Genomic DNA, 25,764 nt, shown 5'->3' with positions numbered 1-25,764 from the left:
GTGACAAAAGAGTATGCGGCCAAGATGAACTCAAATACCTCTTTTTGTGGATCCCAAAGGTACTGTTATGGCTGCATTAATGGCACATCTGGGACACATTAACTAAAGACTGTAGTTTCATACTTTATAAATTTGTTGCAGCTTTGGCTGTCTATGTGCCACGAGCTGAAATTTCATAACTGGCGTAGATTTCAGTTATAATTTATGCCTGTTATCTGGCGTAAATTATTATAAATGTGTCAGTCTGAGGTGGGCCTGCTCACTTCCACTAAGCCCCGCTCATTTTATAACAATTGTCAAGAGCACGGGAGAATCATAAAAAGCTAATTTCTGTGCAAAATGTCTTCAGTGTCTAACTCTTACAATGAGGCAACTTTGACAAGTATGCTCCTCTGATCAGTATTATTTTAGAGGATGAGATAAGGCTACTTTCACATCTGCGTTATGTTGTCCGGTTTTGAGATCCAGCTCAGGGTCTCAAAACCACAGCACAACTCATCAGTTTTATCCCCTTTCATTGTCAACGGGGACAAAACTGAACAAACCAGAACTGAGTGCACCAGAATGCATTCCATTCCTGTTTGTTGCATTCCCATGCTAGACATAAAACCGCTCCAAGCAGCGTTATTGTGTGCAGGATGCGAAACTGAACATGCTAAATTCGGAACCAAAAACCATGTACATCAATGGTGCCACATCCAGTTTTATGCTAGTTAAGTCGATATATCCATAGAAAGTCTCTGCGGCCATTATGTGAGTGATTTATTAAGCCTGCTCATAACAAAACATTACTTTTATTTTTACATAAAAACAAACTTGATGGGACACTACCTTAAAGTCAGTTTTCCGCTGATGGATACTGTCTTTTTTGACCACTGCAGCTAAATTTTGGAAGCAATGTAGAACATGTTTATCTCAAACCCCCTAAATCTGTCAATGATGATGATATTTCACTAACTGATCACCATTAACACCACTGCCCCTTTTCATTATTTTATGGTGCTGTTAATTTTTTTTGATAAAATTTCCACCATGGATGCTGCAGCTGAAGTCCATGTGTGTACAGTCGTGGCCAAAAGATTTGAGAATGACACAAATATTAGTTTTTACAAGGTTTGCTGCTAAACTGCTTTTAAATCTTTGTTTCAGTTGTTTCTGTGATGTAGTGAAATATAATTACACGCACTTCATACGTTTAAAGGCTTTTATCGACAATTACATGACATTTATGCAAAGAGACAGTATTTGCAGTGTTGGCCCTTCTTTTTCAGGACCTCTGCAAGTCGACCGGGCATGCTCTCAATCAACTTCTGGGCCAATTCCTGACTGATAGCAACCCATTCTTTCATAATCACTTCTTGGAGTTTGTCAGAATTAGTGGGTTTTTGTTTGTCCACCCGCCTCTTGAGGATTGACAACAAGTTCTCAATGGGATTAAGATCTGGGGAGTTTCCAGGCCATGGACCCAAAATGTCAACGTTTTGGTCCCCGAGCCACTTAGTTATCACTTTTGCCTTATGGCACGGTGCTCCATCGTGCTGAAAAATGCATTGTTCTTCACCAAACTATTGTTGGAAGAAGTTGCTGTTGGAGGGTGTTTTGGTACCATTCTTTATTCATGGCTGTGTTTTTGGGCAAAATTATGAGTGAGCCCACTCCCTTGGATGAGAAGCAACCCCACACATGAATGGTCTCAGGATGCTTAACTGTTGGCATGACACAGGACTGATGGTAGCGCTCACCTTTTCTTCTCCGGACAAGCCTTTTTCCTGATGCCCCAAACAATCGGAAAGAGGCTTCATCGTAGAATATGACTTTGCCCCAGTCCTCAGCAGTCCATTCACCATATTTTCTGCAGAAGATCAATCCCTGATAGTTTTTTTTGGAGAGAAGTGGCTTTTTTGCTGTCCTTGTTGACACCAGGCCATCTTCCAAAAGTCTTCGCCTCACTGTGCGTGGCAGATGCGCTCACACCTGCCTGCTGCCATTCCTGAGCAAGCTCTGCACTGGTGGCACTCCAATCCCGCAGCTGAATCCTCTTTAGGAGACGATCCTGGCTCTTGCTGAAATGATCTCAGCAGGTCCTTTAATGACATCAATGAAATGCAGTGGAAAGTTTTTTGGGGGATTAAGTTAATTTTCATGGCAAAGAAGGACTATGCAATTCATCTGATCACTCTTCATAACATTCTGGAGTATATGCAAATTGCTATTATAAAAACTTAAGCAGCAACTTTTCCAATTTCCAATATTTATGTAATTCTCAAAACTTTTGGCCACGACTCTACAGTGTAACTCAATGTAATGATGTACAAAAATAATCTTTGGTTGCAACAATTGATCTACAGTCCCCCAATTCATCGTTGACAGTCCATAAATCTATTCAGTCCCTCAAATCATAGGAACCTGGATATGTATAAATCAGATATATTGAGATAATTATTGACAGAAACCATGTAGATGAAACAAGGAATCCGCAAAATTATAACCAGGATGCATAGTTTCCTTCTTATCTCAATTACATCAAATACAACCTTAATTCCTTTAAATCATTAATTAGGAAACATTCTTCATCCATGACTTTGGGTAGTCGGAACCATAAGTAGTCTCTGTATGCATCCCTGGTTGAGTGCGCATATAACTATTTGGCCAGGACTTTGAAAACTATACACTTTGTTAGTTTTGTTTTTAGCTGCTGGTCAAATAAAGATGATTTTACGCAATGGAAATTCTCACTTATCACTGTAATTTCATCACAAGGTATCAAACACCCTCTAACCGAATCCATCTCAGACTAAAAAGGGCTATACTTGTATCAGCACATGCAGACACAGGGAAGAGCATATGCTTGTATATTAGGTATTATATAGTTTTGTATGTTTCCCTGTACTGCTTGTCATGATACTTTCTGCTTTTCTCTATCATAAACAAGTTGTTTGTTCTTTTATTCTATAATCAGTTGGAACAGTGATGAGGACATCACACTTTCTTGTTCTACGCTTTGCTGTGTTGAAGAAGCATGCCCTTCATTCTACAGAAACATAACAAAACTGATTTCTCAAGACATTTCTCATATACTTTGAACTTTTCCTGCAAGATGCATGTGATTCTGAGCTCCACCAAATTATAGCAAGAGATCAATAACTGATTTTTTTCCAGGTTGCGAAGTGTTAAAATGGAACAGCGGAAATTAAATGATCAAGCAAATACCTTGGTGGATTTGGCAAAGGTTAGTAGAAGAAATGAATAGATGTTTTTAAAGTGGAATCAAATTTAAGACTCAAAATATATATTTTTAAAAAAGTTGGAAAGTGAAATCAGGGATAAACAGTTTCCTCCTGTTCACTGGGCACATTCCATGTTATTAGTCTTTATCTCCAGATCTTCCATGGTCATTCTAGAAGTTCACTTCCTGCCACAATGTTCATCTGTCTACTTACAAAGGTATGATAGTAGCAGAGGACAGTGCTAGAATGGAGATGTCATGTGCTGGTCCTGACACACTTCTGAAGAAAGGCAATTGCTTGTGTGGTGGCCAGAATTAAAGAGAATCTATTTCTAAATAATTTATTAAAAAAATGACCTAGCATATTTATTCAGTCAACACATAACCCATTAACAACAAAATCCAAATATATGCACAATCGCCATAAAAAAACAGGGCTTGCTGGTGTAGATGATAATATGATATATAATGTTCATATGCTAAATATAGTCCGGAAATGTGCACATAAAAATATAAAATTACCAAAAATAATAAAAAAAATATATAGCACCACTATCGTCTATGTAAAGTAAAGTATATATAAAAAATAAATAAAAATGTGCACATCAAAGGACTAGATCCTCAGCAAACCCTAGGGGAATAATGCCAGATAATGTCTCTATGCCACTACACAAAAAGTATGCAGTATAAGGTCTCATATATAGGCAAGGTATCATTGTCATAAAAAAAATAATGTGACATGGCTTTACATCAGCTTACGGGACTCAAAAGTGATACTCTGCAAACAGACTGATTTTTAACCCCAGTATCTCAAAAATGGCAGAAAATGTTTAATGCCCAGAAGGTGTCCACAGGTGGCCATGGTTCTTCCTGCATGGTTCTTTCTGTTCTTTATCTTCACTATTTTGTGTAACCAATAAAATGACTACAAATGTCTAGTTCCTGTGTTTAACCCACTGGTGTACATCAGCTAGCTAAAACTGATGTAACATTGACCGCAATCCTACAGAAGACATAAGAACCCTATACTGTACACATGAATGACTTGGGCACTATTAACGGGATACAGAACAGAAGTTTAATCCTGTACTACATCAAATTTCTGCAGGACTTCAATACTATACCTTGTAGGGGTAAAAATCCAAACTTTCTGTAGGCAATATTCAGAAATATTTATTGTGTCGAATTCATGTACGTGTAGTCATTGCATCTATTAAGGGGAACTTGTCACCATGAAAATGCAAATTAATCTGCAGGCAGCATGTTATAGAGCAAGAAGAGCTGAGCAGATTGATGTCGTTTTGCGGGAAAAGATTTAGTAAAACTTGTATTTCATTCATTTTGCTCATTCTGGGTTTTGAAGTCAAGGAGTCGGCCCTATCTGTGATGACAGCTATCTCTGTATACACAGTCATAGAGGGAAGGCTGTCATCACTGATAGGACGCATCATTGACTTTAAAGCTCTGAATGAGCAGGGATATAAATGAATAAATTACTGAATCTTTTCCCATAAAAACTATATTTCAATCTTCTCAGCTCCTCCTTCTCTGTAACATGCTGCCTTTAGCTCAGACATCGTGTTTAACATGAAAGGTTTCCTTTAAATATGATGTATATAACAGGTAGGAAAAATCACAATGTTATGATTGTCAGGTGAATATATATGTATATATATGCACACACACACACATGGATATACAATACACACACGTATATATTTACTCCTTGCACTTACCTTTTCTGTAGGTAGCTGAAGTCATGACTGTATTTTCCTGACCCACTCTTTGTCTGCACACTCCCTCCCACTCCATCTCATGTGAATCCCCACTACAGATCAGTATCTGTATCAAGTTGAAACAGCATGCAAGACATTTTGGCTTTAACTTTTTTCAGTACCATGCAGGAATGAGAGGGGGAAACCACTTCTGTGGTTCAACAAAAGTTAGTGCGGTGAGCAGGGGCCCATGGGGATGTACCCACAGGGGGGCGCGGATGGATGGTGTTACAGAGAGAATGAGGCAAGCAATGATCTGCCTTCAACCCTCAAGCCAAGCCTGATTGCAGCAGTCAGTTGTGACAATGCTGTGGCTCATAGAAATTAGTATTCCAGTCCAGTTCTTTACGCTGATTTCCCCAAGCTGCTCCTCCCAATAAAAGACAGAAGATCTAATTAGAAGTTGATGGGGAGAGTTGGTAATAATATATTTCTTCTAAGCTTGCTGCCACCCTGCACAAGGCACTGGAACGTGCTCAATGGGAGAATATTGTACTGACAGGCAGTAAGGTTTAGGCTCTCAGTAATGCAACAGGAAGTAACTTGTAAACTTGTAAACCTCTACTGACCATGTCAGAATATATTAGGGACTTAATTAAATAACCATTCCTATACATAGGATTCAAGGGCGTAGCTAAAGGCTCATGGGTCCTGGTGCAAGAGTTCAGCTTGGGCCCCCTTCCCTCAGTGCTTTGTGGCAAGGGGCAGCTGGAATACCTAGCCTTTCTTCTACCTGAGGCAAAAATTGAAACAGCACCCGATCCCATGCCAAATTCTCAGCCCAACCCCTTCTCTCCATCCCTACTGTTACAGACATACTTGGAAAACACTACATACAACGGCTAAAAAACATACAGTGCCACATGCCTCTTACATCCAATGATGTATCCTGATATAGAAATTCTATTTCCTCATCTTCTCCATTTGGACCAGACCACTATTATGATTTCTTTCATCCCTCTCTTGTCTCTGCAGAGTCTGACAAACCCCACCTTCTCAACACCCCATCCTGCCACCCTCAGTACTGCACCAACTGTGCTCCCCAATGCAATACTGCAGAAACAGATAACCCCCCTGAAAATACTAGTACCAAACAGATAGTGCCCCTTCAGTAATTATTGTCACACAGTGCCCTAAAAATAACTGTGCCCAGCAAATAGTGTCCCTGACACTAATAGTGTAAACATAATGGCCCCCAATAGAAATAATTATCTGCCAGAGTGAACTTAGTGTTAACAGTGCCTACAATAGGAATAATGCCCCCATTTTGCCCATACTAGTAATCGTGTTCCTCATTGTTCCCCAGTGATAATAATTCTTATAGTGTGTGGCCAGTACAAAAAAAAATAGACCCTTATAATGTGCACTAGTACAAACAATAACCCTTTATATTGTGCGCCAGTGCAAAAAAATAACCCCTTATAATGGGTGCAATGCAAAAAAATCCCTTTCAATGTGCACTAGTACAAGAAGTGCCCCCTTATAATGTGCACAGTACAAAAAATACCCCTTATAGTGTGCACTAGTACAAAAATACCCCCTTATAATGTGCACAAACAATACCCCCTTATAATGTGTGCCAGTGCAAAATATGCCCCTATCAAATGTGCCAGTACATGAACATGCCCCCATAGTGCTCCTACCCCCACCCATGGTGTTCCAACAGTATGGTGCAAAATAATGGACAATAAACTTAAATACTTACCTCCATGCGTCCGTCAGCAATGCGGTGCAGGCTTTTTTCAGCCTGTTTCCTGTCAGAGGGAGCCTATCAGAGGAAAAGGTGGGACAGGGAGACATTTCTCCCTTGCCCTGCTGCAGCACCCAATGACAACAATACACAATTGGTAGTGCACCATTGGCAAGGGGGTAGAACAGCTAGTAATGTGAAAAAAATTGAGTTTACATTTGGTTATCCTATTACTGTAGCATCTTGTGGCACTGCATCTAATTATTGGAGTCCTTTTGCATCTTAAAGAGGACCTTTCATCTGTTTAGCCTTAGCCTAATTAGTGTCTTACCTTATAGGGCGGTCCCCACTAATGTCATCGCACTTTTTTTTTTTCTTTTTTCAAAGACGTCCGCTGCTGTCCCCCGTTGATTTTGGTGCCTTATATTTTAATTAGCCGACTTGGTTATAATAGGCGGAGACTGGAGCGGTTCTCTTCTCCCTGGCTGTGAGTGCATCCAATCAGAGCTCACTGCTCAAAGACAGGGAGAATGAGCTCCTCCCTGGCTATGAGCGGTGCGCTCTGATTGGATGCTCTCACAGCCAGGGAGAAGAGAACCGCTCCAGTCTCCGCCTAGTATAACCAAGTCTTAAAAAATAAAATAAAAAAAAGTGCGATGACATCAGTGGGGGCCGCCCTATAAGGTGGGACCCTAATTAGACTAGGGTTAAACAGATGAAAGGTCCTCTTTAATGTTCCCATAACACTGTGTAAAAGACTATTATCGGGAGTTATAGTTTTATGTATATTACTAAAACCATAGGTATACATTTTTCTTGAATGTTACTAATTTAAAGAAGTCCTCCATGGCAACATAGGTTATTATTGAAGTGGTTATCCCACGAAAAATGTTCTACAGTTTTCAAACCAGCACCTGGATCTGAATTATTTTGTAATTGCGTGTAATTAAAAATTTTGCATAGCCACTCAGTTATATCTTTATAGCGCCACCTGCAGTTTGTTTTGTCTTATTTCTTTGTCCTACTAGATGGTCACACATGCCTAGTTTCAGTTTCATCCTTCAACTGCCTCCTGAGCTGTGATAGGGAGAGCATGGACACACCTCCTGAGCTGTGATAGGGAGAGCTTGGACACACCTCCTGAGCTGTGATAGGGAGAGCATGGACACACCTCCTGAGCTGCAGCAGAGAAGATACTCCCCTTGAGCTGTCAGCTTGATATAAATCTAGCAGAGCAATGAATGTGGAGATCTCTGGATCCATGTATGGTACAGGGCAGTTTCTAGCTTTGTTAGAAAAAAATTGTCATGTACTACTTGATGTCTGATTTTTATTTTTTACATTAGTTATTTTTTATTGAATAACTTAGAGGCTATTCTGTATGCCTTGTGTATACTTGTTTTATCTGATGTGCCATTCATGGGTTCTTGGCCACTTTAATTCCTTCTCCTCTCCAGCTCACGATACAGCCATGGATGTTGGCGGTCTGGCTTTGGTTTCTTGCACTCCACGGCTATCTCTCCATGTGGTGCACTACCACACACTCTGCATCAGCATCTCTGTAGGTTGCTGTATACTGCCTTGGTACACAGTATTGCTCACTCTGCTCAGACTCTCGCTCTTAGATTGTGATATCTCCTTCTTCAAAACCTACTGAGCACATTTTGCACTGTCTCCCACAGGTTGCATATATTTTTACATGACACATACTTCTCGCTTACACTGCAGCAGGCTGGCTGGGCTTTATGGCCTTGACCTCGCTGAGGTCTATAACTTCAGAGTTGAGGAGCTAGGAAGTATACATTTGGTTACCCCTACTCCAGACTATTCCTCTCCATTGCTAGAATATTGCTAATGAGTTAGCATTATGGGGGTCATTTATTATACTGAAATATAGGCATATTTTAGGTGCGGATGGCAGCTAGGTCTAAAATTATGTGCATGGCATGGGCGGAAAAGGGGCCGGGCCGGCGGGCAGTCTCATTCATCATTTTCTACGCCTGTTTTAGGTATAGATAATGGTCTAAATGTAATCCAGCTAGGCAGCTGTCTTACATTTAGAACTGCTGCTGGATGTGGCAAAGTTATGGAGAGGCCTGCACCTCTTCATAACTTCGGAGGATCCTCTGCCAGCTATGGGGTTTTATTAAGACTGGTGTCTAAAATGATCTAAAATGCAGTCTTAATAAATGTGCCCCTATATGTTTAAACAAGTTGCCAGATCGCTTCTTTAACATATTTTATCTCTGCACTGATGTATATAAATGATATTTGTAACAATTAGAATGTTTTTTTTTCCACAGAAAAATTATCTAGATGAATAATATAGAATTGGGGACATTTCACCACATACATGCATTATCACATCCTATAAATTAGTAAATATAATTTTTGGAGTTGAGGCTTCCAAATTGTCACTGGTTTGCCTTTATATGACTGTGCAGCTGTATGCTCTTCCTGATTGCTATTATGAAATGCTGTGGTGTTAAAGCCTTCTCTACTGGTGTATGGTTGATTACTGTGCCCTTCTTATAGGAAGTTTTAGTTCATACACTATTTATGCTAATTGTATTCAATGGGCCAACATACTGTTGTGGTGAAAAGGTGTGTAAGTTACAAGGGGTGTTGCTAAAAAGTCACTGTTCCTAATTGACTATTCATTTTAAATTAAATTCAGTGCTTCAGAACAAATAGCATTGATCAGACGCAATCACAGGCAAAATACACAACATTAACCCCCAGTGACGCACGGGTGACGTCTTCTCTGATTATAGACATTCTCTTTCCACATCTTCTCCATTCGTCCAAAGTGCCATAAACACTTTCCCCAGCTGTGACTCGTCTTTGCAGACTCTGCTGCCCAGATTCATATTCTTCACTTTTCAATCTTCATCACCACCTGAGCCCCTTTAATCCCATGGACCCTCTCCCCTGTGACAATAAACAGATGAAGAGAGAAACAGAAGTCACCAAAACACCTATCCTTGGACTTTTGAGCCCAAAACATTCCTGGTGACACTTCTAAAGAGGCTCACAGCAGGGACACAGTAGTGGAGAACAGGACCAGGATGAGCATAAAGACGGTGAACATTGACTCTCCCATCTTGGATCTAGTACCATGTCATCTAGTACACTGGGCACTCTGTCAGTAACAGAAAATAAATTGTATTCTCCAGTACTGACTAAAACCCCCGAGATATACTTGGCATCAGCTGGCAAAAGACCTGTTGATCATGATCAACAGGTCGTTGGCCTCTTCTTTACATCTTTTGTATCAATGAATGCAGATAAGTCTACAATTACAGATCATGCCCTATGTATTTATATGAACACTTACAGAGCCTTGTAAAAAGTATTCATACCCCAGAGTCTTTAGCATACTCACTGGATATGCTAAAGAAAAATACAAAATACTTACTTACAGAAACACTGCTTCTTTTCCTAATGCTTTGCATCCTGGTAAAGTGAAAATTTTTTATTTTTCAGTCGGTCCAATGTGATTGAGAATGTGAAAGGTAGAATTGACTCCCACATAAAAATACTATTTTCTTCCAGTAAAGATCTGGTTGCCATAGGAACGTCAGACAACGGAAGGAGATCAGGCTGTATAGCATACATGTGTTTTTATTATTCCTCTCTGTAGATGACAATACCATTCATGTCACTAGAAAAAACAGCTACAACATGACCCTATATGTGCAGTGTCTTTTATTATTAGAGGTGATAGATTACTGATTTTATGCAAGGTTGAGAGAATACTGTTTCTTCTACATTTTATGATTACCATGAAACAGATCCATAGTACAATCTCTGTAAGCTTCAACAGCTTATTTTGAGAGAGTACTGTAGATAGTATCATAGGGTCTAGACTTAGCTACGAACACCTTTGAAGACATTTATTCTAAATGTATGTGTTTTGAAATCATTTTTGTATTTGCTTTTGTTAAACATTTTCAACTGTCAGACAAGGTCTCTGATGGCTCGCCCTCTAAGCCCCTCTTTGTTCTACTGAACAGAGATTTAAGCTGACATCTTTACAACCAAATAAACTGGAATCAAAATGAAATCAAAAGAGATGTCAGATTTATGTGCATTATTAATATTGCACAGAGAAAGAGAAAACTAACCCTCAGTGATGTCAGGTGTGAAAAGGTCCTAGCAGTCTGCAGAAGCTGTAAATTCTTGAGGACTGGCCAGTCAGATACAGATTTCTGTAATCAGAGCTGAATGTGTCTTGGCATTATCTGTCTATTTATTTTTAAAAAGTAGATAGGCACTCAATCACCTGTGGTCATCATAAAACACAAATGTTTATTCGCATAGTTCAATAATCCCAAAAAGAAGACAAACTCGTATATACAGAATAAATCCTATAAGTAAAAAAAATCTTACAAATAAAACAATCCTATGTGTAAAAAAAATAAATAAAATTAATTCATTGATATCAATTAAAATGCATCCCCCTGCCTATACACTCTCGGGGGTATAATAGTACTACCAACACTGATTGCAATAATATTCACTGAAGTTAAACAGTCCAATTTATAGTGAAAGCATATTGCAGGATATAGCACTCCTCTTATTCAATAAATCAGATCCACAAATGGTATGTCTACAAATAGTAAGAGTACATTTTCTATCTGCCTTTTGTGTCCAAGTATTATTTATTTCAGCCCGCCGTATCCAAAAAAAGTCTCCGATAATTCGAACGCACACATACGATGCATTATTGGTTGTATAATTAAATGCAGTCTACTTAGTGTCCCATCTGGAACACTATCCTGTTGATATACAGTTTGCTTTCAGTCAATTGTCCTCTCACTGCAAATATGAACTTGATATATAGTATTCACTTACCCGTGGGTTATTACGGAGTTCAGTGCTCCTGGTGGCGTCCCACGTGTCATGGAGCACTGAGTGACTCTTGCCTCCGTTTAGTTCCCACCATGGCGTGTGTAGCGCTGCCTCCGCTCCAATCTCAGCGTCCTACGTGTTCCGATGTATTTCTCGGTTGGTGCTTCTTGTTGGTGTCTCACACGTGTATCCGACACCTTCAGAGTCGTAGTTCCGCCAGCGGTATTAGATCAATAGTGTCTATCTTCGCAGTGAGGATTTATCCTATTTCTGCTCTCTAATGTCGCTCTTTTAAAGAATCATGTGTACGGGTACTTGAAAGCTGTAATTAATTCCCAGACGCATTTCGAAGTCTCTATTTGTTTGATTTTGTCTATACCTTATTTCCAATTCTTCTGGTATTATTCAAAATGTGGATCGGGATCCTGTTATTTGTTTGCTAAATTATACCTCCAACATACGTATTATAGGGCAATTTAAACCTGCATTTGGCATCATTTGGTTACTGTTATGTGTCTCTATGTATCAACATATACTCCTAGGATATATAAGCAATATCAAAAAATATATAGAAATTAGAAAATACTAAAATATATTCTTTGCGTTATACATGCGATTAACATGATTGTGTTTTTCACCTGCATTTCATATCTGTATTATAATTAAAACCCATTCAGTCTTAGTTATTAAATTAATCGAATATATACATACAATGTAAAAAGGGATTCAACTAGTTCAGATCCTTAATATAGCAGAAAAAGATTTTTCATTTTTTCTATATATATGTTTAAAAATGGATCACCTACATTGGGCACAATATTCACATATGTTTATAAATATATATATAAAATATGTTTGACAAATTTGCTTGAGAAAAGCTCTAGTGCAGAGCCGAAACGTCATCATTGCCACTGAGGTGAATAAAGAGTTTTCTAAAATTTTTATTTATTTTTTGAAGTGCTGCCTTTTTCTATCTATAATCGTGGGATTGACTTTTCCCAGCGGTCTGTGCACCCATATCTGGTTTTGGGCTGTGCTGCCTTTTTTTCATTTATATATCACATTAATAAATATATAAATAAAAAGTATATATAGAAAAATATTGAAAAACATTATATATATATATATATATATATATATATATACATATACATACACAAATACCCCTAAAACCTTCCTCTTTATTTCTTTTTTTCCTTTTTTCTTTAGTATAACACAAACAACGATTCCATGTCAGTGGGTGGCATCCACCCATTTTTCTATAGAAATCCAGGGAGAAAAAGGAACAAGACACAACAGATAGAGGATGAGACACAAAACATATTGGTGAATTTGAGCAGGACAAATTTGATATCAACACAGATTAAATTATTAGATTAACGGCTAAAATTTGCACCCACTTATAGTTTAAACAAATTTGACACTTACGTCGGCATTGAAAAATGTAGTAGAAAACTTTGTTTGAAAAAATATTTTCTAAAAAAATCTATAAACACAAAGGGAAATGTGATTAAACACAGATATTTTTCAACATACAGGTTTGAGAAATAAATCAGCCAGATATCCAAGACAGGAATTGAGTCAGGAGATTATTACTTTTCGAAAATGTGTTGAACATGACATACAAAAAATCTGAGACGATAAAGTAATCTAGCTAGACAAGAAATTCAACCAATAAAATAATTACATTCACAAGAGCAAATTATAGTAAGACCAGCCGATAAAGGTGATGCCATTGTAGTTCTAGGATTGGATGAGTACAATGAAGAGTGTAACAGACAATTAGGAGATAAAAGTACTTACAGTAAACTATAAGGGGACCCCCACAATGCGATACCACCAATAATTAAAAAATGTGTGACAAAGGTTTTGCAAAAAACATATTGGCACAACAAGAATATGAATTTATAATCAATACCCAACAGAGAACACTGCTCTTTTACTGTTTACCTAAACTTCATAAAGACCCAAAAAATCCGCCAGGATGTCCCATCATTTCGGGGATAGGTTCCTTGTCATCAAATCTCTCACAGTATATCGACAAGTTGCTGCAACCTACTGTAAAAAATACGAGGGCATATATTAGAGATACTACTCAAATCATTCAGATATTAGAACATTTAGAATTTAATCCACAATGGACAATTGGTACATTAGACGTACAGTTATTATACACCATTATTGACCACCAACACGGAATAAGAGTTATGAAAGAACAGCTGGTGATAGATGCATGACTCCCTCTGAAACAGATTGATTTTTTAGAGGACAGTGTACAATTTATTTTGTCACATAATTTTTATTATTTTGATCAGGAATTCTATGTACAGATTCGAGGAACAGCCATGGGCACCAGGTTTGCCCCCAGCTATGCCAACCTATTTATGGCGCAATGAGAGCATTTTAATATCACTCCCAGGCTGGGGACAGACATGGTGCTTTGCCATAGACAATGTCATTTTTATTTGGAAGGGAGATAGGGAATCTCTAGATTGCTTTTTAGTCAATATCAACAACGTCAACTTGCGCTATTCATCAAATATTTCTAATACTTCAATAGAGTTTCTAGAGCTACAGATCTCAATAGAGCCTGATATGCAATACATTCCACAAACAGGTAGCCAACAGTTTTATCTTGTATAACAGCTGCCATCTACCGAGATGGCTTCTAAATATCCCTTTCGGTCAGTTTTGCCGTATTAAATTGAACTGCACGAAAAATGAAAAATTTGAAGAAGAAGCCTTAAAAATGAAAGAGGCATTTACTAATAATAAATACCCACTTACCTTGGTAGAACCAGTATTAGAAAACGTACGCAGTCTTTATAGACAAACCTTCTTCAAAAACAAAAGACAGTAGAAGACAACGAACCTATGGAGGATAATGTTAGAATAAATTTACCTTTTAATGGCCAATATTGGAAGATTCAACAAATTGTGAGAAAACATTGGCATTATATACAGAAGGATAAGGTGATTGGATCTTTGATCCCTAAAGACCCTCAAATAGTGTTTAAAAAAGTACCTAATTTATGCCTTAAAGTTGCCCCTTCGATTAAGACTAAACACAGTATTAAACCCTCCAAACAACGTACAGAGAATATAGCTTTTTTTTTTTTTATGTGGAACGTGTAGGGGTTGTAAATTGACATCCTTTCCGAGTAAAACAACAAAGATAACATCAACGACCAGTACATACTCACATACCATTAAGGACTGCCTAACATGCAATTCAATGGACGTGATTTATATTGTGGAATGCCAGTGTAAAAAACAATATGGAGGCAGGATTAAAAGAACGTTAAAGAAAAGGATCATTAATTGTCAAATCACTTTAAACAATATCATAATCAAAATATAAGGGGATTAAGGTTCACAGCAATTGAAAAAGTAGAAAAACACTGGAGGGGTGGAAATCACATTGATAGGATGTCTAGAATAGAATCAAGAAGGATTTTCGAGTTTAACACTTTACTGCCGGAGGTCTGAATGCAGAGATAGAACTATTTGGATTTTTATAGATATAAAAATGGGTGGGTGCCCCCCACTGACGTGGAATCGTTGTTTGTTTTATACTTTGCACCAATTATATCTTAGTGGATATAATAGCCTTTATAGCCATACTATTTTATATAGAAAAAGAAAAATGAAATAAACAGGAAGGTTTTAGGGGTATTTGTGTATGTATTTTTTCTATATGTTTTTCAATATTTTCTATATATACTTTGTATTTATATATTTATTTATTAATTATTGTTTCATATATATATATATATATATATATATATACAGTACAGACCAAAAGTTTGGGGACACCTTCTCATTCAAAGAGTTTTCTTTATTTTCATGACTATGAAAATTGTAGATTCGCACTGAAGGCATCAAAATTAATCAGAATTAACACATGTGGAATTATATACATAACAAAAAAGTGTGAAACAACTGAAAATATGTAATATTCTAGGTTCTTCAAAGTAGCCACCTTTTGCTTTGATTACTGCTTTGCACACTCTTGTCATTCTCTTGATGAGCTTCAAGAGGTAGTCACCTGAAATGGTCTTCCAACTGTCTTGAAGGAGTGCCCAGAGATGCTTAGCACTTGTTGGCCCTTTTGTCTTCACTCTGCGGTCCAGCTCACCCCAAACCATTTCGATTGGCTTCAGGTCCGGTGACGGAGGCCAGTACATCTGGCGCAGCACCCCATCACTCTCCTTCATGGTCAAATAGCCCTTACTCAGCCTGGAGGTGTGTTTGGGGTCATTGTCCTGTTGAAAAATAAATGATGGTCCAACTAAACGCAAACCGGATGGAATAGCATGCCGCTGCAAGATGCTGTGGTAGCCATGCTGGTTCAGTATGCCTTCAATTTTGAATAAATCCCCAACAGTGTCACCAGCAAAGCACCCCCACACCATCACACCTCCACCGCCATGCTTCACGGTGGGAACCAGGCATGTAGAGTCCATCCGTTCACCTTTTCTGCGTCGCACAAAGACACGGTGGTTGGAACCAAAGATCTCAAATTTGGACTCATCAGACCAAAGCACAGATTTCCACTGGTCTAATGTCCATTCCTTGTGTTCTTTAGCCCAAACAAGTCTCTTCTGCTTGTTGCCTGTCCTTAGCAGTGGTTTCCTAGCAGATATTCTACCGTGAAGGCCTGTTTCACACAGTCTCCTCTTAACAGTTGTTCTAGAGATGTGTCTGCTGCTAGAACTCTGTATGGCATTGACCTGGTCTCTAATCTGAGCTGCTGTTAACCTGCGATTTCTGAGGCTGGTGACTCGGATGAACTCATCCTCCGCAGCAGAGGAGACTCTTGGTCTTCCTTTCCTGGGGCGGTCCGCATGTGAGACAGTTTCTTTGTAGCGCTTGATGGTTTTTGTGACTGCACTTGGGGACACTTTCAAAGTTTTCCCAATTTTTCGGACTGACTGACCTTCATTTCTTAAAGTAATGATGGCCACTCGTTTTTCTTTACTTAGCTGCTTTTTTCTTTTCTAGTCTATTCAGTAGGACTATCAGCTGTGTATCCACTTGACTTCTCCACAACGCAAATGATGGTCCCAACCACATTTACCAGGCAAGAAATCCCACTTATTAAACCTGACAGGGCACACCTGTGAAGTGAAAACCATTTCAGGTGACTACCTCTTTAAGCTCATCAAGAGAATGCCAAGAGTGTGCAAAGCAGTAATCAAAGCAAAAGGTGGCTACTTTGAAGAACCTATAATATGACATATTTTCAGTTGTTTCACACTTTTTTGTTATGTATATAATTCCACATGTGTTAATTCATAGTTTTGATGCCTTCAGTGTGAATCTACAATTTTCATAGTCATAAAAATAAAGAAAACTCTTTGAATGAGAAGGTGTGTACAACCTTTTGGTCTGTACTGTATATATATATATATATATATATATATATAACACAAATGAAAAATATTTTTCTGCTATATTAATAAGGATCTGAGCTAGTTTATTCCTTCTTTACATTGCATATATACGATGAATTTAATAACTAAGACTGAATGGGTTTTAATTATAATACAGATATGGAATGCAGGTGAAAAACGCAATCTCCCCCCCCAAAAAAACATTTTAGGCGCATGTATAACGCAAAGAATATATTTTTGTATTTTCTCATTTCTATATTTCTTTTTATATTGCTTATATATCCTAGGAGTATATGTTGATACGTAGAGACACATTACAGTAACTAAATTATGCCAAATGCTGGTTTAAATTGCCCTATAATATGTATGTTGGAGGTATAAATTTAGCAAACAAATAACAAGATCCCACATTTTGAATAGTACCGGACAAATTGGAAATAAGGTATATAAGGGTATTACTTCATGAGCTGGATAAACACTGAGGAAGAAGCCAGACAAATAGAGACTTCGAAACGCGTCTGGTAATTAATTACAGCTTTCAAGTACTCGTACACATGATGCTTTAAAGGAGCGACATTAGAGAGCAACCATTCTGCCAGCAGAAATAGGATAAATCCTCACTGCGAAGATCTTATACCGCTGCCGGAACTACGACTCCGAAGGTGTCGGATACACGTGTGAGACGCCAACAAGAAGCAGAAATACATCGGAACACGTGGGACGCCGAGATTGGAGCGGAGGCAGCGCTACACACACCACGGTGGGAACTAATCAGAGTTAAGAGACACTCAGCCTCCATGACACGTGGGATGCCACCAGGAGCACTGAACTCTGTAATAACCCATGGGTAAGTGAATACTATATATCAAGTTCATATTTGCAGTGAGAGGACAACTGACTGAGAGCAACCTTACTTATAGGATTTATTCTGTATATATGAGTTTGTCTTTTGGGATTATTGAACTATGCAAATAAATGTTTGTGTTTTATGATGTCCACAGGTGATTGAGTGCCTATCTACTTTTTTTTTTAAATATATACATTTAAGTGACTAGGAGCATTGTCACGATACGTGCACCATATCCCTCTCGATACAAAGTAGAGCCACCTTCTCCTTTATAAATGTCTATCTATCTATCTATCTATCGATACTGTCTATTTCGTATATACTGTATCAAGTTATATGAAAAATACAAAAAAAACAGTACCAGGTAGCTAATGAAGGTGAGATGCAAGCCCAAGGGGACTTGACTCAAGAAGTCTAGTAGATAAAAAGTTGAAAAAGGGAGGACTCTCCAGAAGTTCAAAAAAAACTAAGGGGGTCATTTATTAAACAGAAATATGCCTAAATTAGGTGTATTTCTGGCACAGATTATGGTGAAAAGGTCCTTTGTGCCACAATCTGCGACTTCTCCCTGCTTACGCCAGGTTAAAAAAGTGGACGGGGAAGGGTCGCAAGGCCCATCTTATTTACTATTTTCTATGCCTTGTTTAGGTGTAGAAAATGGTCCAAATGTAAAACAGCAAGGACGCTTTCTTACATTTAGAAGCAGAGGAAGATCCACCGAACTTACAGTACAGACCAAAAGTTTGGACACACCTTCTCATTCAAAGAGTTTTCTTTATTTTCATGACTATTAAAATTGTAGATTCACACTGAAGGCATCAAAACTATGAATTAACACATGTGGAATTATATACATAACAAAAAAGTGTGAAACAACTGAAAATATGTCATATTCTAGGTTCTTCAAAGTAGCCACCCTTTGCTTTGATTACTGCTTTGCACACTCTTGGCATTCTCTTGATGAGCTTCAAGAAGTAGTCACCTGAAATGGTCTTCCAACAGTCTTGAAGGAGTTCCCAGAGATGCTTAGCACTTGTTGGCCCTTTTGCCTTCACTCTGCGGTCCAGCTCACCCCAAACCATCTTGATTGGGTTCAGGTCCGGTGACTGTGGAGGCCAGGTCATCTGGCGCAGCACCCCATCACTCTCCTTCATGGTCAAATAGCCCTTACACAGCCTGGAGGTGTGTTTGGGGTCATTGTCCTGTTGAAAAATAAATGGTCCAACTAAACACAAACCGGATGGAATAGCATGCCGCTGCAAGATGCTATGGTAGCCATGCTGGTTCAGTATGCCTTCAATTTTGAATAAATTCCCAACAGTGTCACCAGCAAAGCACCATCACACCTCCTCCTCCATGCTTCACGGTGGGAACCAGGCATGTAGAGTCCATCCGTTCACCTTTTCTGCGTCGCACAAAGACACGGTGGTTGGAACCAAAGATCTCAAATTTGGACTCATCAGACCAAAGCACAGATTTCCACTGGTCTAAATGTCCATTCCTTGTGTTCTTTAGCCCAAACAAGTCATTTCTGCTTGTTACCTGTCCTTAGCAGTGGTTTCCTAGCAGATATTCTACCATGAAGGCTTGATTCATACAGTCTCTTCTTAACAGTTGTTCTAGAGATGTGTCTGCTGCTGTGTCATTGACCTGGTCTCTAATCTGAGCTGCTGTTAACCTGCAATTTCTGAGGATGGTGACTCGGATGAACTTATCCTCCACAGCAGAGGTGACTCTTGGTCTTCCTTTCCTGGCATGTGAGCCAGTTTCTTTGTAGCACTTGATGGTTTTTGTGACTGCACTTGGGGACACTTTCAAAGTTTTCCCAATTTTTCGGACTAACTGACCTTCATTTCTTAAAGTAATGATGGCCACTCGTTTTTCTTTACTTAGCTGCTATTTTCTTGCCATAATACAAATTCTAACAGTCTATTCAGTAGGACTATCAGCTCTGTATCCACCTGACTTCTCCACAACGCAACTGATGGTCCCAACCCCATTTATAAGGCAAATAATTAAATCCCACTTATTAAACCTGACAGGGCACACCTGTGAAGTGAAAACCATTTCAGGTGACTACCTCTTGAAGCTCATCAAGAGAATGCCAAGAGTGTGCAAAGCAGTAATCAAAGCAAAAGGTGGCTACTTTGAAGAACCTAGAATATGACATATTTTCAGTTGTTCCACACTTTTCTGTTATGTATATAATTCCACATGTGTTAATTCATAGTTTTGATGCCTTCAGTGTGAATCTACCATTTTCTTAGTAATGAAAATAAAGAAAACTCTTTGAATGAGAAGGTGTGTCCAAACTTTTGGTCTGTACTGTATGTAGAGGCCTGCGCCTCTGTATAACTCCAGCGGATCCACCGCCAGATATAGGGGTTATTTAGACCGCTGCCAAATACGTCGGTCTTAATAAATGTGCCTCAAAGTGATGTGATGTTTCAGCTCAGCACAAGGATAACACTGCCACACATATATAGCTGCAAACACATGTAACTATCATACGGCCTCCCTACAAAGCTAATGTGCATTGGACATTGGAGGGGGAGCGAGTTCAAAAGAAAACTTAAGTGCATGTGTGACATTCATGGTGAGCGATAAGACCTGCATCCACCATATTGGAAAAAGGAGAATAAGTGTAGCTGTTCAGAGCATGCCAACAAAAGTGCACCATCATATAAAAGGGCAGAGCAACCATCTCAGCCTCTATCAGCAAAAAACTGCTTTAAAGAGTGTTATAAGGGATCTGCTCAAATATTAATATACTTTGGACACAAGATCTTTGTGAAAAGCATTGTATGAACATATTATGTTATGATGTAAAATTGTAAAGCAAGTGAAACCGTGCACTAATGCCAAGTTAACCAACACAATGTAAAAAAAGGGAACAATGGAGAGATAAGGTAATTATTTTTTCACCCTGTAAGACGCACCTAGGTTTTAGAGGAGGACAATAAGAAAAAATATTTTTCATTAGACCTCATGTCAGACCTGCAATGAGATCCCCAATTTTAATCAGACCTCAGATCACAGCTCCAATCAGATCCCCAATGGTAATAAGACCTCAGATCAGACCCACAATCTGACCTCTGCCCACACCCCAAAGTGAATGAACCCCCAATCAGACCCAAGTCTCAAATAAGCCCCCCTATGCTTCATTTGATCAGTCTTCAGCCCCATATCAGCCCCTATGCCTCCTTTTGACCAGCCCCAGTCTCATATTAGCCCCCATGCCTCTTTTGATCAGTTCCAGTCTCATATCAGCCCCTTGCCTCATTTGATCAGCCACATGCCTCTTTTGATCAGCCCCCATTGCCTCAGATGTGCCACATGCCTAAAATAAAAAAGAATTTACTTCTCCTGCTCCGGGAGCCGCCGCTTCACACCACCAACGTGCTTGTTTGTCCTCCTTCTCTGTTGGCTGTGCTGTGAACTGGCGCGCACAGCGTGAGGTAAAAGAGCACCCTCACGCTGTGCCCAGCCAATGCACAGCCGACAGCAGAGGACCAGGAAGCCGTGAGTACAGAGCCCTCACTGCTTCCAGGTCCCTTCTGATACTAATGAGCTCTTCCATGATGGAAGTGCTCATTAGTATTCACCCCATAAGACGCAGGGACATTTTTCCCCCACTTTGGGGCGAAAAATACAGTGGTCCTAAAACAACACTGATTGAATCACCAAAGAACATCACACAGCAAGCTCTGACAATGGCAAAAGCTGATAATCATGGGTGCTCAAAACCAGTCCCCAAAAAAAGACACAAAGTGGGACCCCAATGATGGAATGAGAAAAAATGCCCCCCTTGATCATCAATGCACAATTAATACCACTAAGACAAGGGAAACAACCAGATATTGGTGGCACAATAAAACTCTGGCACAAAGTCTTACTAGGGACTACGTCTGAAGTTACCAAATTATCCCAAAGATTTCTTGACCTATGATATGAAAACAACGGGGGTTTACTAAATATTGTTTACTAAATTTTGTGACAAAAGCCATTGGAATACATAAAAAAAGTCATCTGTATCTGTCTTTTTCTTATATATAGTATATCTATTTCATATCTATTTGTCTCTAACTACAGTATCTATCTATTTATTACATATCTATCTATCTTAGATTAATTAACCATTAATATCAGTAATATATTTAGAAACTGACAGTGGCATACTTGCATTATATCTCCAAACTTCTGTCTCTATAAAATATTAGAAAGTGTTTATATTCCTTTGTGTATGTCATCAGAGAAAGCCTTCTGGAGATTGTGCACAATGTCATAATATAAAACGATTTCTGTCAATTTCCTCTTTTTCCTCCTAGACCCAAAACATCATGTATGACTTGATCTCCGATTTGAATGAAAGAAGTGAAGACTTTGAGAAGAGGATTGTTGTCTTAGAAACAAAGCTAGAGACATTAATTGGTAGCATTCAAGCTCTCCCTGGACTGATTAGTCAGGCAATCAGCCAACAGCAGAGGGACTTGGTTGAAACTCAGCTGCAGAGTTATGACAAGCATGTTGCATACAGCATGGAACGTTCACGATCTGTGTCAAGAAGGCGACGGTCTTCATCCACAGCACCTCCAACTTCATCGGAAAGTAGTTAGAAGGGAATATGTTAACCAAAAAGACTTTTTGCCATCATATGGTCAATATTTTAGCTTTTATTGTAAAGCCCTATGGTTCTAATCAGTGTTATCTGGGTTCTGATGTCAGAATCTTAGAAACCTGAACATAACATTTTAGGCCAAATAGAGTGAGAACTCTTTTATTTCTTTCAGATGCACAGTGAATGCACCTATCATTGCTATATAGATTGTTTCTCTGTTTCACTAACTTTATATTCATGCACTTCAAAGAAAGTTTATTACTATATAGTATAATAAAATAATTTCTGAACATAATTGTATGGTCACTTCTGTTCATACAATGGGTTCTGCTTATATTAGGCAAGTTTATTGAAATAACCAAGTGATATGTACCAATGTGATTTTTATAAAATTATTTATTTATGAATTTAAAAAAGTAGGATGACAGCCACAAAGGCTTAGTTATTTTTTTTAACTGTATCATAGTATAAAATATTAAATGCATAAATACATTATATTACCTTTAGACCTTGCCTTAAGATATATAGCATAGTTCTTGGTTGTAGATTTATCCAGGCTTGAATAAAAGTTTATGTTTTTCAACTGTTTCACTTTCTTTATCTTATCTTTCTTCTTTATTTTTTGTTTGTTTTTAATAAAATTGATTATACACACACATTATATATATATATATATATATATATATATATACAATACAGGCCAAAAGTTTGGACACACCTTCTCATTCAAAGAGTTTTCTTTATTTAGATGACTATGAAAATTGTAGATTCACACTGAAGGCATCAAAATTATTTATTAACACATGTGGAATTATATACATAACAAAAAAGTGTGAAACAACTGAAAATATGTCATATTCTAGGTTCTTCAAAGTAGCCACCTCTTGCTTTGATTACTGCTTTGCACACTCTTGGCATTCTCTTGATGAGCTTCAAGAGGTAGTCACCTGAAATGGTTTTCACTTCACAGGTGTGCCCTGTCAGGTTTAATAAGTGGGATTTCTTGCCTTATAAATGGGGTTGGGACCATCAGTTGCGTTGTGGAGAAGTCAGGTGGATACACAGCTGATAGTCCTACTGAATAGACTGTTAGAATTTGTATTATAGCAAGAAAAAAGCAGCTAAGTAAAGAAAAACGAGTGGCCATCATTACTTTAAGAAATGAAGGTCAGTCAGTCGGAAAAATTGGGAAAACTTTGAAAGTGTCCCCAAGTGCAGTCACAAAAACCATCAAGCGCTACAAAGAAACTGTCTCACATGCGGACCGCCCCAGGAAAGGAAGACCAAGAGTCACCTGTGCTGCGGAGGATAAGTTCATCCTAGTCACCAGCCTCAGAAATCGCAGGTTAACAGCAGCTCAGATTAGAGACCAGGTCAATGCCACACAGAGTTCTAGCAGCAGACACATCTCTAGAACAACTGTTAAGAGGAGACTGTGTGAATCAGGCCTTCATGGTAGAATATCTGCTAGGAAACCACTGCTAAGGACAGGCAACAAGCAGAAGAGACTTGTTTGGGCTAAATAACACAAAGAATGGACATTAGACCAGTGGAAATCTGTGCTTTGGTCTGATGAGTCCAAATTTGAGATCTTTGGTTCCAACCACCGTGCCTTTGTGAAAAGGTGAACGGATGGACTCTACATGCCTGGTTCCCACCGTGAAGCATGGAGGAGATGGTGTGGGGGTGCTTTGCTGGTTACACTGTTGGGGATTTTTTCAAAATTGAAGGCATACTGAACCAGCATGGCTACCACAGCATCTTGCAGCGGCATGCTATTCCATCCGGTTTGCGTTTAGTTGGACCATCATTTATTTTTCAACAGGACAATGACCCCAAACACACCTCCAGGCTGTGTAAGGGCTATTTGACCATGAAGGAGAGTGATGGGGTGCTGCGCCAGATGACCTGGCCTCCACAGTCACCAGACCTGAACCCAATCGAGATGGTTTGGGGTGAGCTGGACCGCAGAGTGAAGGCAAAAGGGCCAACAAGTGCTAAGCATCTCTGGGAACTCCTTCAAGACTTTCAGGTGACTACCTCTTGAAGCTCATCAAGAGAATGCCAAGAGTGTGCAAAGCAGTAATCAAAGCAAAAGGTGGTTACTTTGAAGAACCTAGAATATGACATATTTTCAGTTGTTTCGCACTTTTTTGTTATGTATATAATTCCACATGTGTTAATAAATAATTTTGATGCCTTCAGTGTGAATCTACAATTTTCATAGTCATGAAAATAAAGAACACTCTTTGAATGAGAAGGTGTGTCCAAACTTTTAGTCTGTACTGTATATGTAATGCTGATCATTGCCTTTCCATCACAGCTTTATGTTGTTTGTCTCATGTTATTTACATTGCTGATGTTAATGTCAATTAAATTAAAAACTCAAGAACCTTTGTTTCATAGCAGCCAGTCACTTGCATTGGCTGTTAGAAGCTACCGTTCCTCTATATTTTGTGCCTATCTCCTCCCGACATCAGTGTTGTACTGGCATTTTTGGGGTTAAAAAGTATGAACATTATAATATAGCAGCACTAGGGAATGACTTTTAAGTGTATTTCCCCTTTAATTACTACCACAATCTTAGATGAAGATTGGTATAGAGTCCCTGCTTCCATGCTGCTTTGCCCTTCTCTGTCATCATCTCAGTTGCAATCCTGCTCTTTGCTGAGCATTTGTCACAAATTGGAATCTTCTGATACAGTACACTGCCAAGCAATAATTTGCTTTTTAATGGCCAGGACTGCCAACCAGTCACCACATACTTGGTGATGGATACTTACTTGCCAGATGCATACTGGTCAGAAGAGTCTAATGATTTTTTTTTTTTCAATGTACAACGGTGGTCCAAACTGGAGTTATTAGTTTATGTCAAAGTGGTGGGGACGCGGCCAACAGTGAACATGATCGGAGCCTTGGGTGCAGTAAGGTGCAACGTCACCACCCTTAATGCACCCATGGTCTAATTGGCATAAAACAAAAAAGCCTGTTTTCTACACAATGGGACCATACTACCATGTGTGGGGCATATAAATATGTGAGCATCATATGGTGTGGAGTCGCACAAAATGAGTCACCATATTAGCGGTATACTGGGGCAGAACTTAACAGTGCTATTGGGTTGATCTTGGCGGTGTGACATTGTCCCCAAACATAACATTGTTTGGGGCGATGTAAATGCAGCTGATTCTTGGTGAGGGTTAACTGCAGGACTCTTTTTTTCACAAAGTGATACTCCCATCCTCTGCTATGCAGGAAGCCACAACATAGCTCAGTTCAAGTAAATGGGGCTTTGTTGTAGTTCCCTGCAAAGTGGGGAAAATATATCATAGGGAAAATGTTAAGGCAAATTTGACCC

The 25,764-nt window shown here is 38.9% G+C and overlaps 1 protein-coding gene across 1 annotated transcript in view; it reads left to right on the top strand.

The window, feature by feature from the left end:
• KCNN2 (potassium calcium-activated channel subfamily N member 2) overlaps positions 1–22,946 on the top strand; it is a 237,967-nt gene extending 215,021 nt beyond the window's left edge. Inside the window, exons 7-8 of the mRNA XM_044291181.1 lie at positions 3,160–3,229; positions 22,117–22,946. Of these exons, the coding sequence (XP_044147116.1) occupies positions 3,160–3,229; positions 22,117–22,404 (358 nt within the window). The 3' untranslated portion in view covers positions 22,405–22,946. The remainder of the gene's footprint in view (positions 1–3,159; positions 3,230–22,116) is intronic.
• The last annotated feature ends 2,818 nt before the right edge of the window (positions 22,947–25,764 follow it).

Source organism: Bufo gargarizans, chromosome 1, assembly GCF_014858855.1.
Source record: "Bufo gargarizans isolate SCDJY-AF-19 chromosome 1, ASM1485885v1, whole genome shotgun sequence".
Lineage (NCBI taxonomy): Eukaryota > Metazoa > Chordata > Amphibia > Anura > Bufonidae > Bufo > Bufo gargarizans.
The sequence above is the reverse complement of the archived record's forward strand: the minus strand, read 5'-3'. Positions and strand labels throughout refer to the sequence as shown.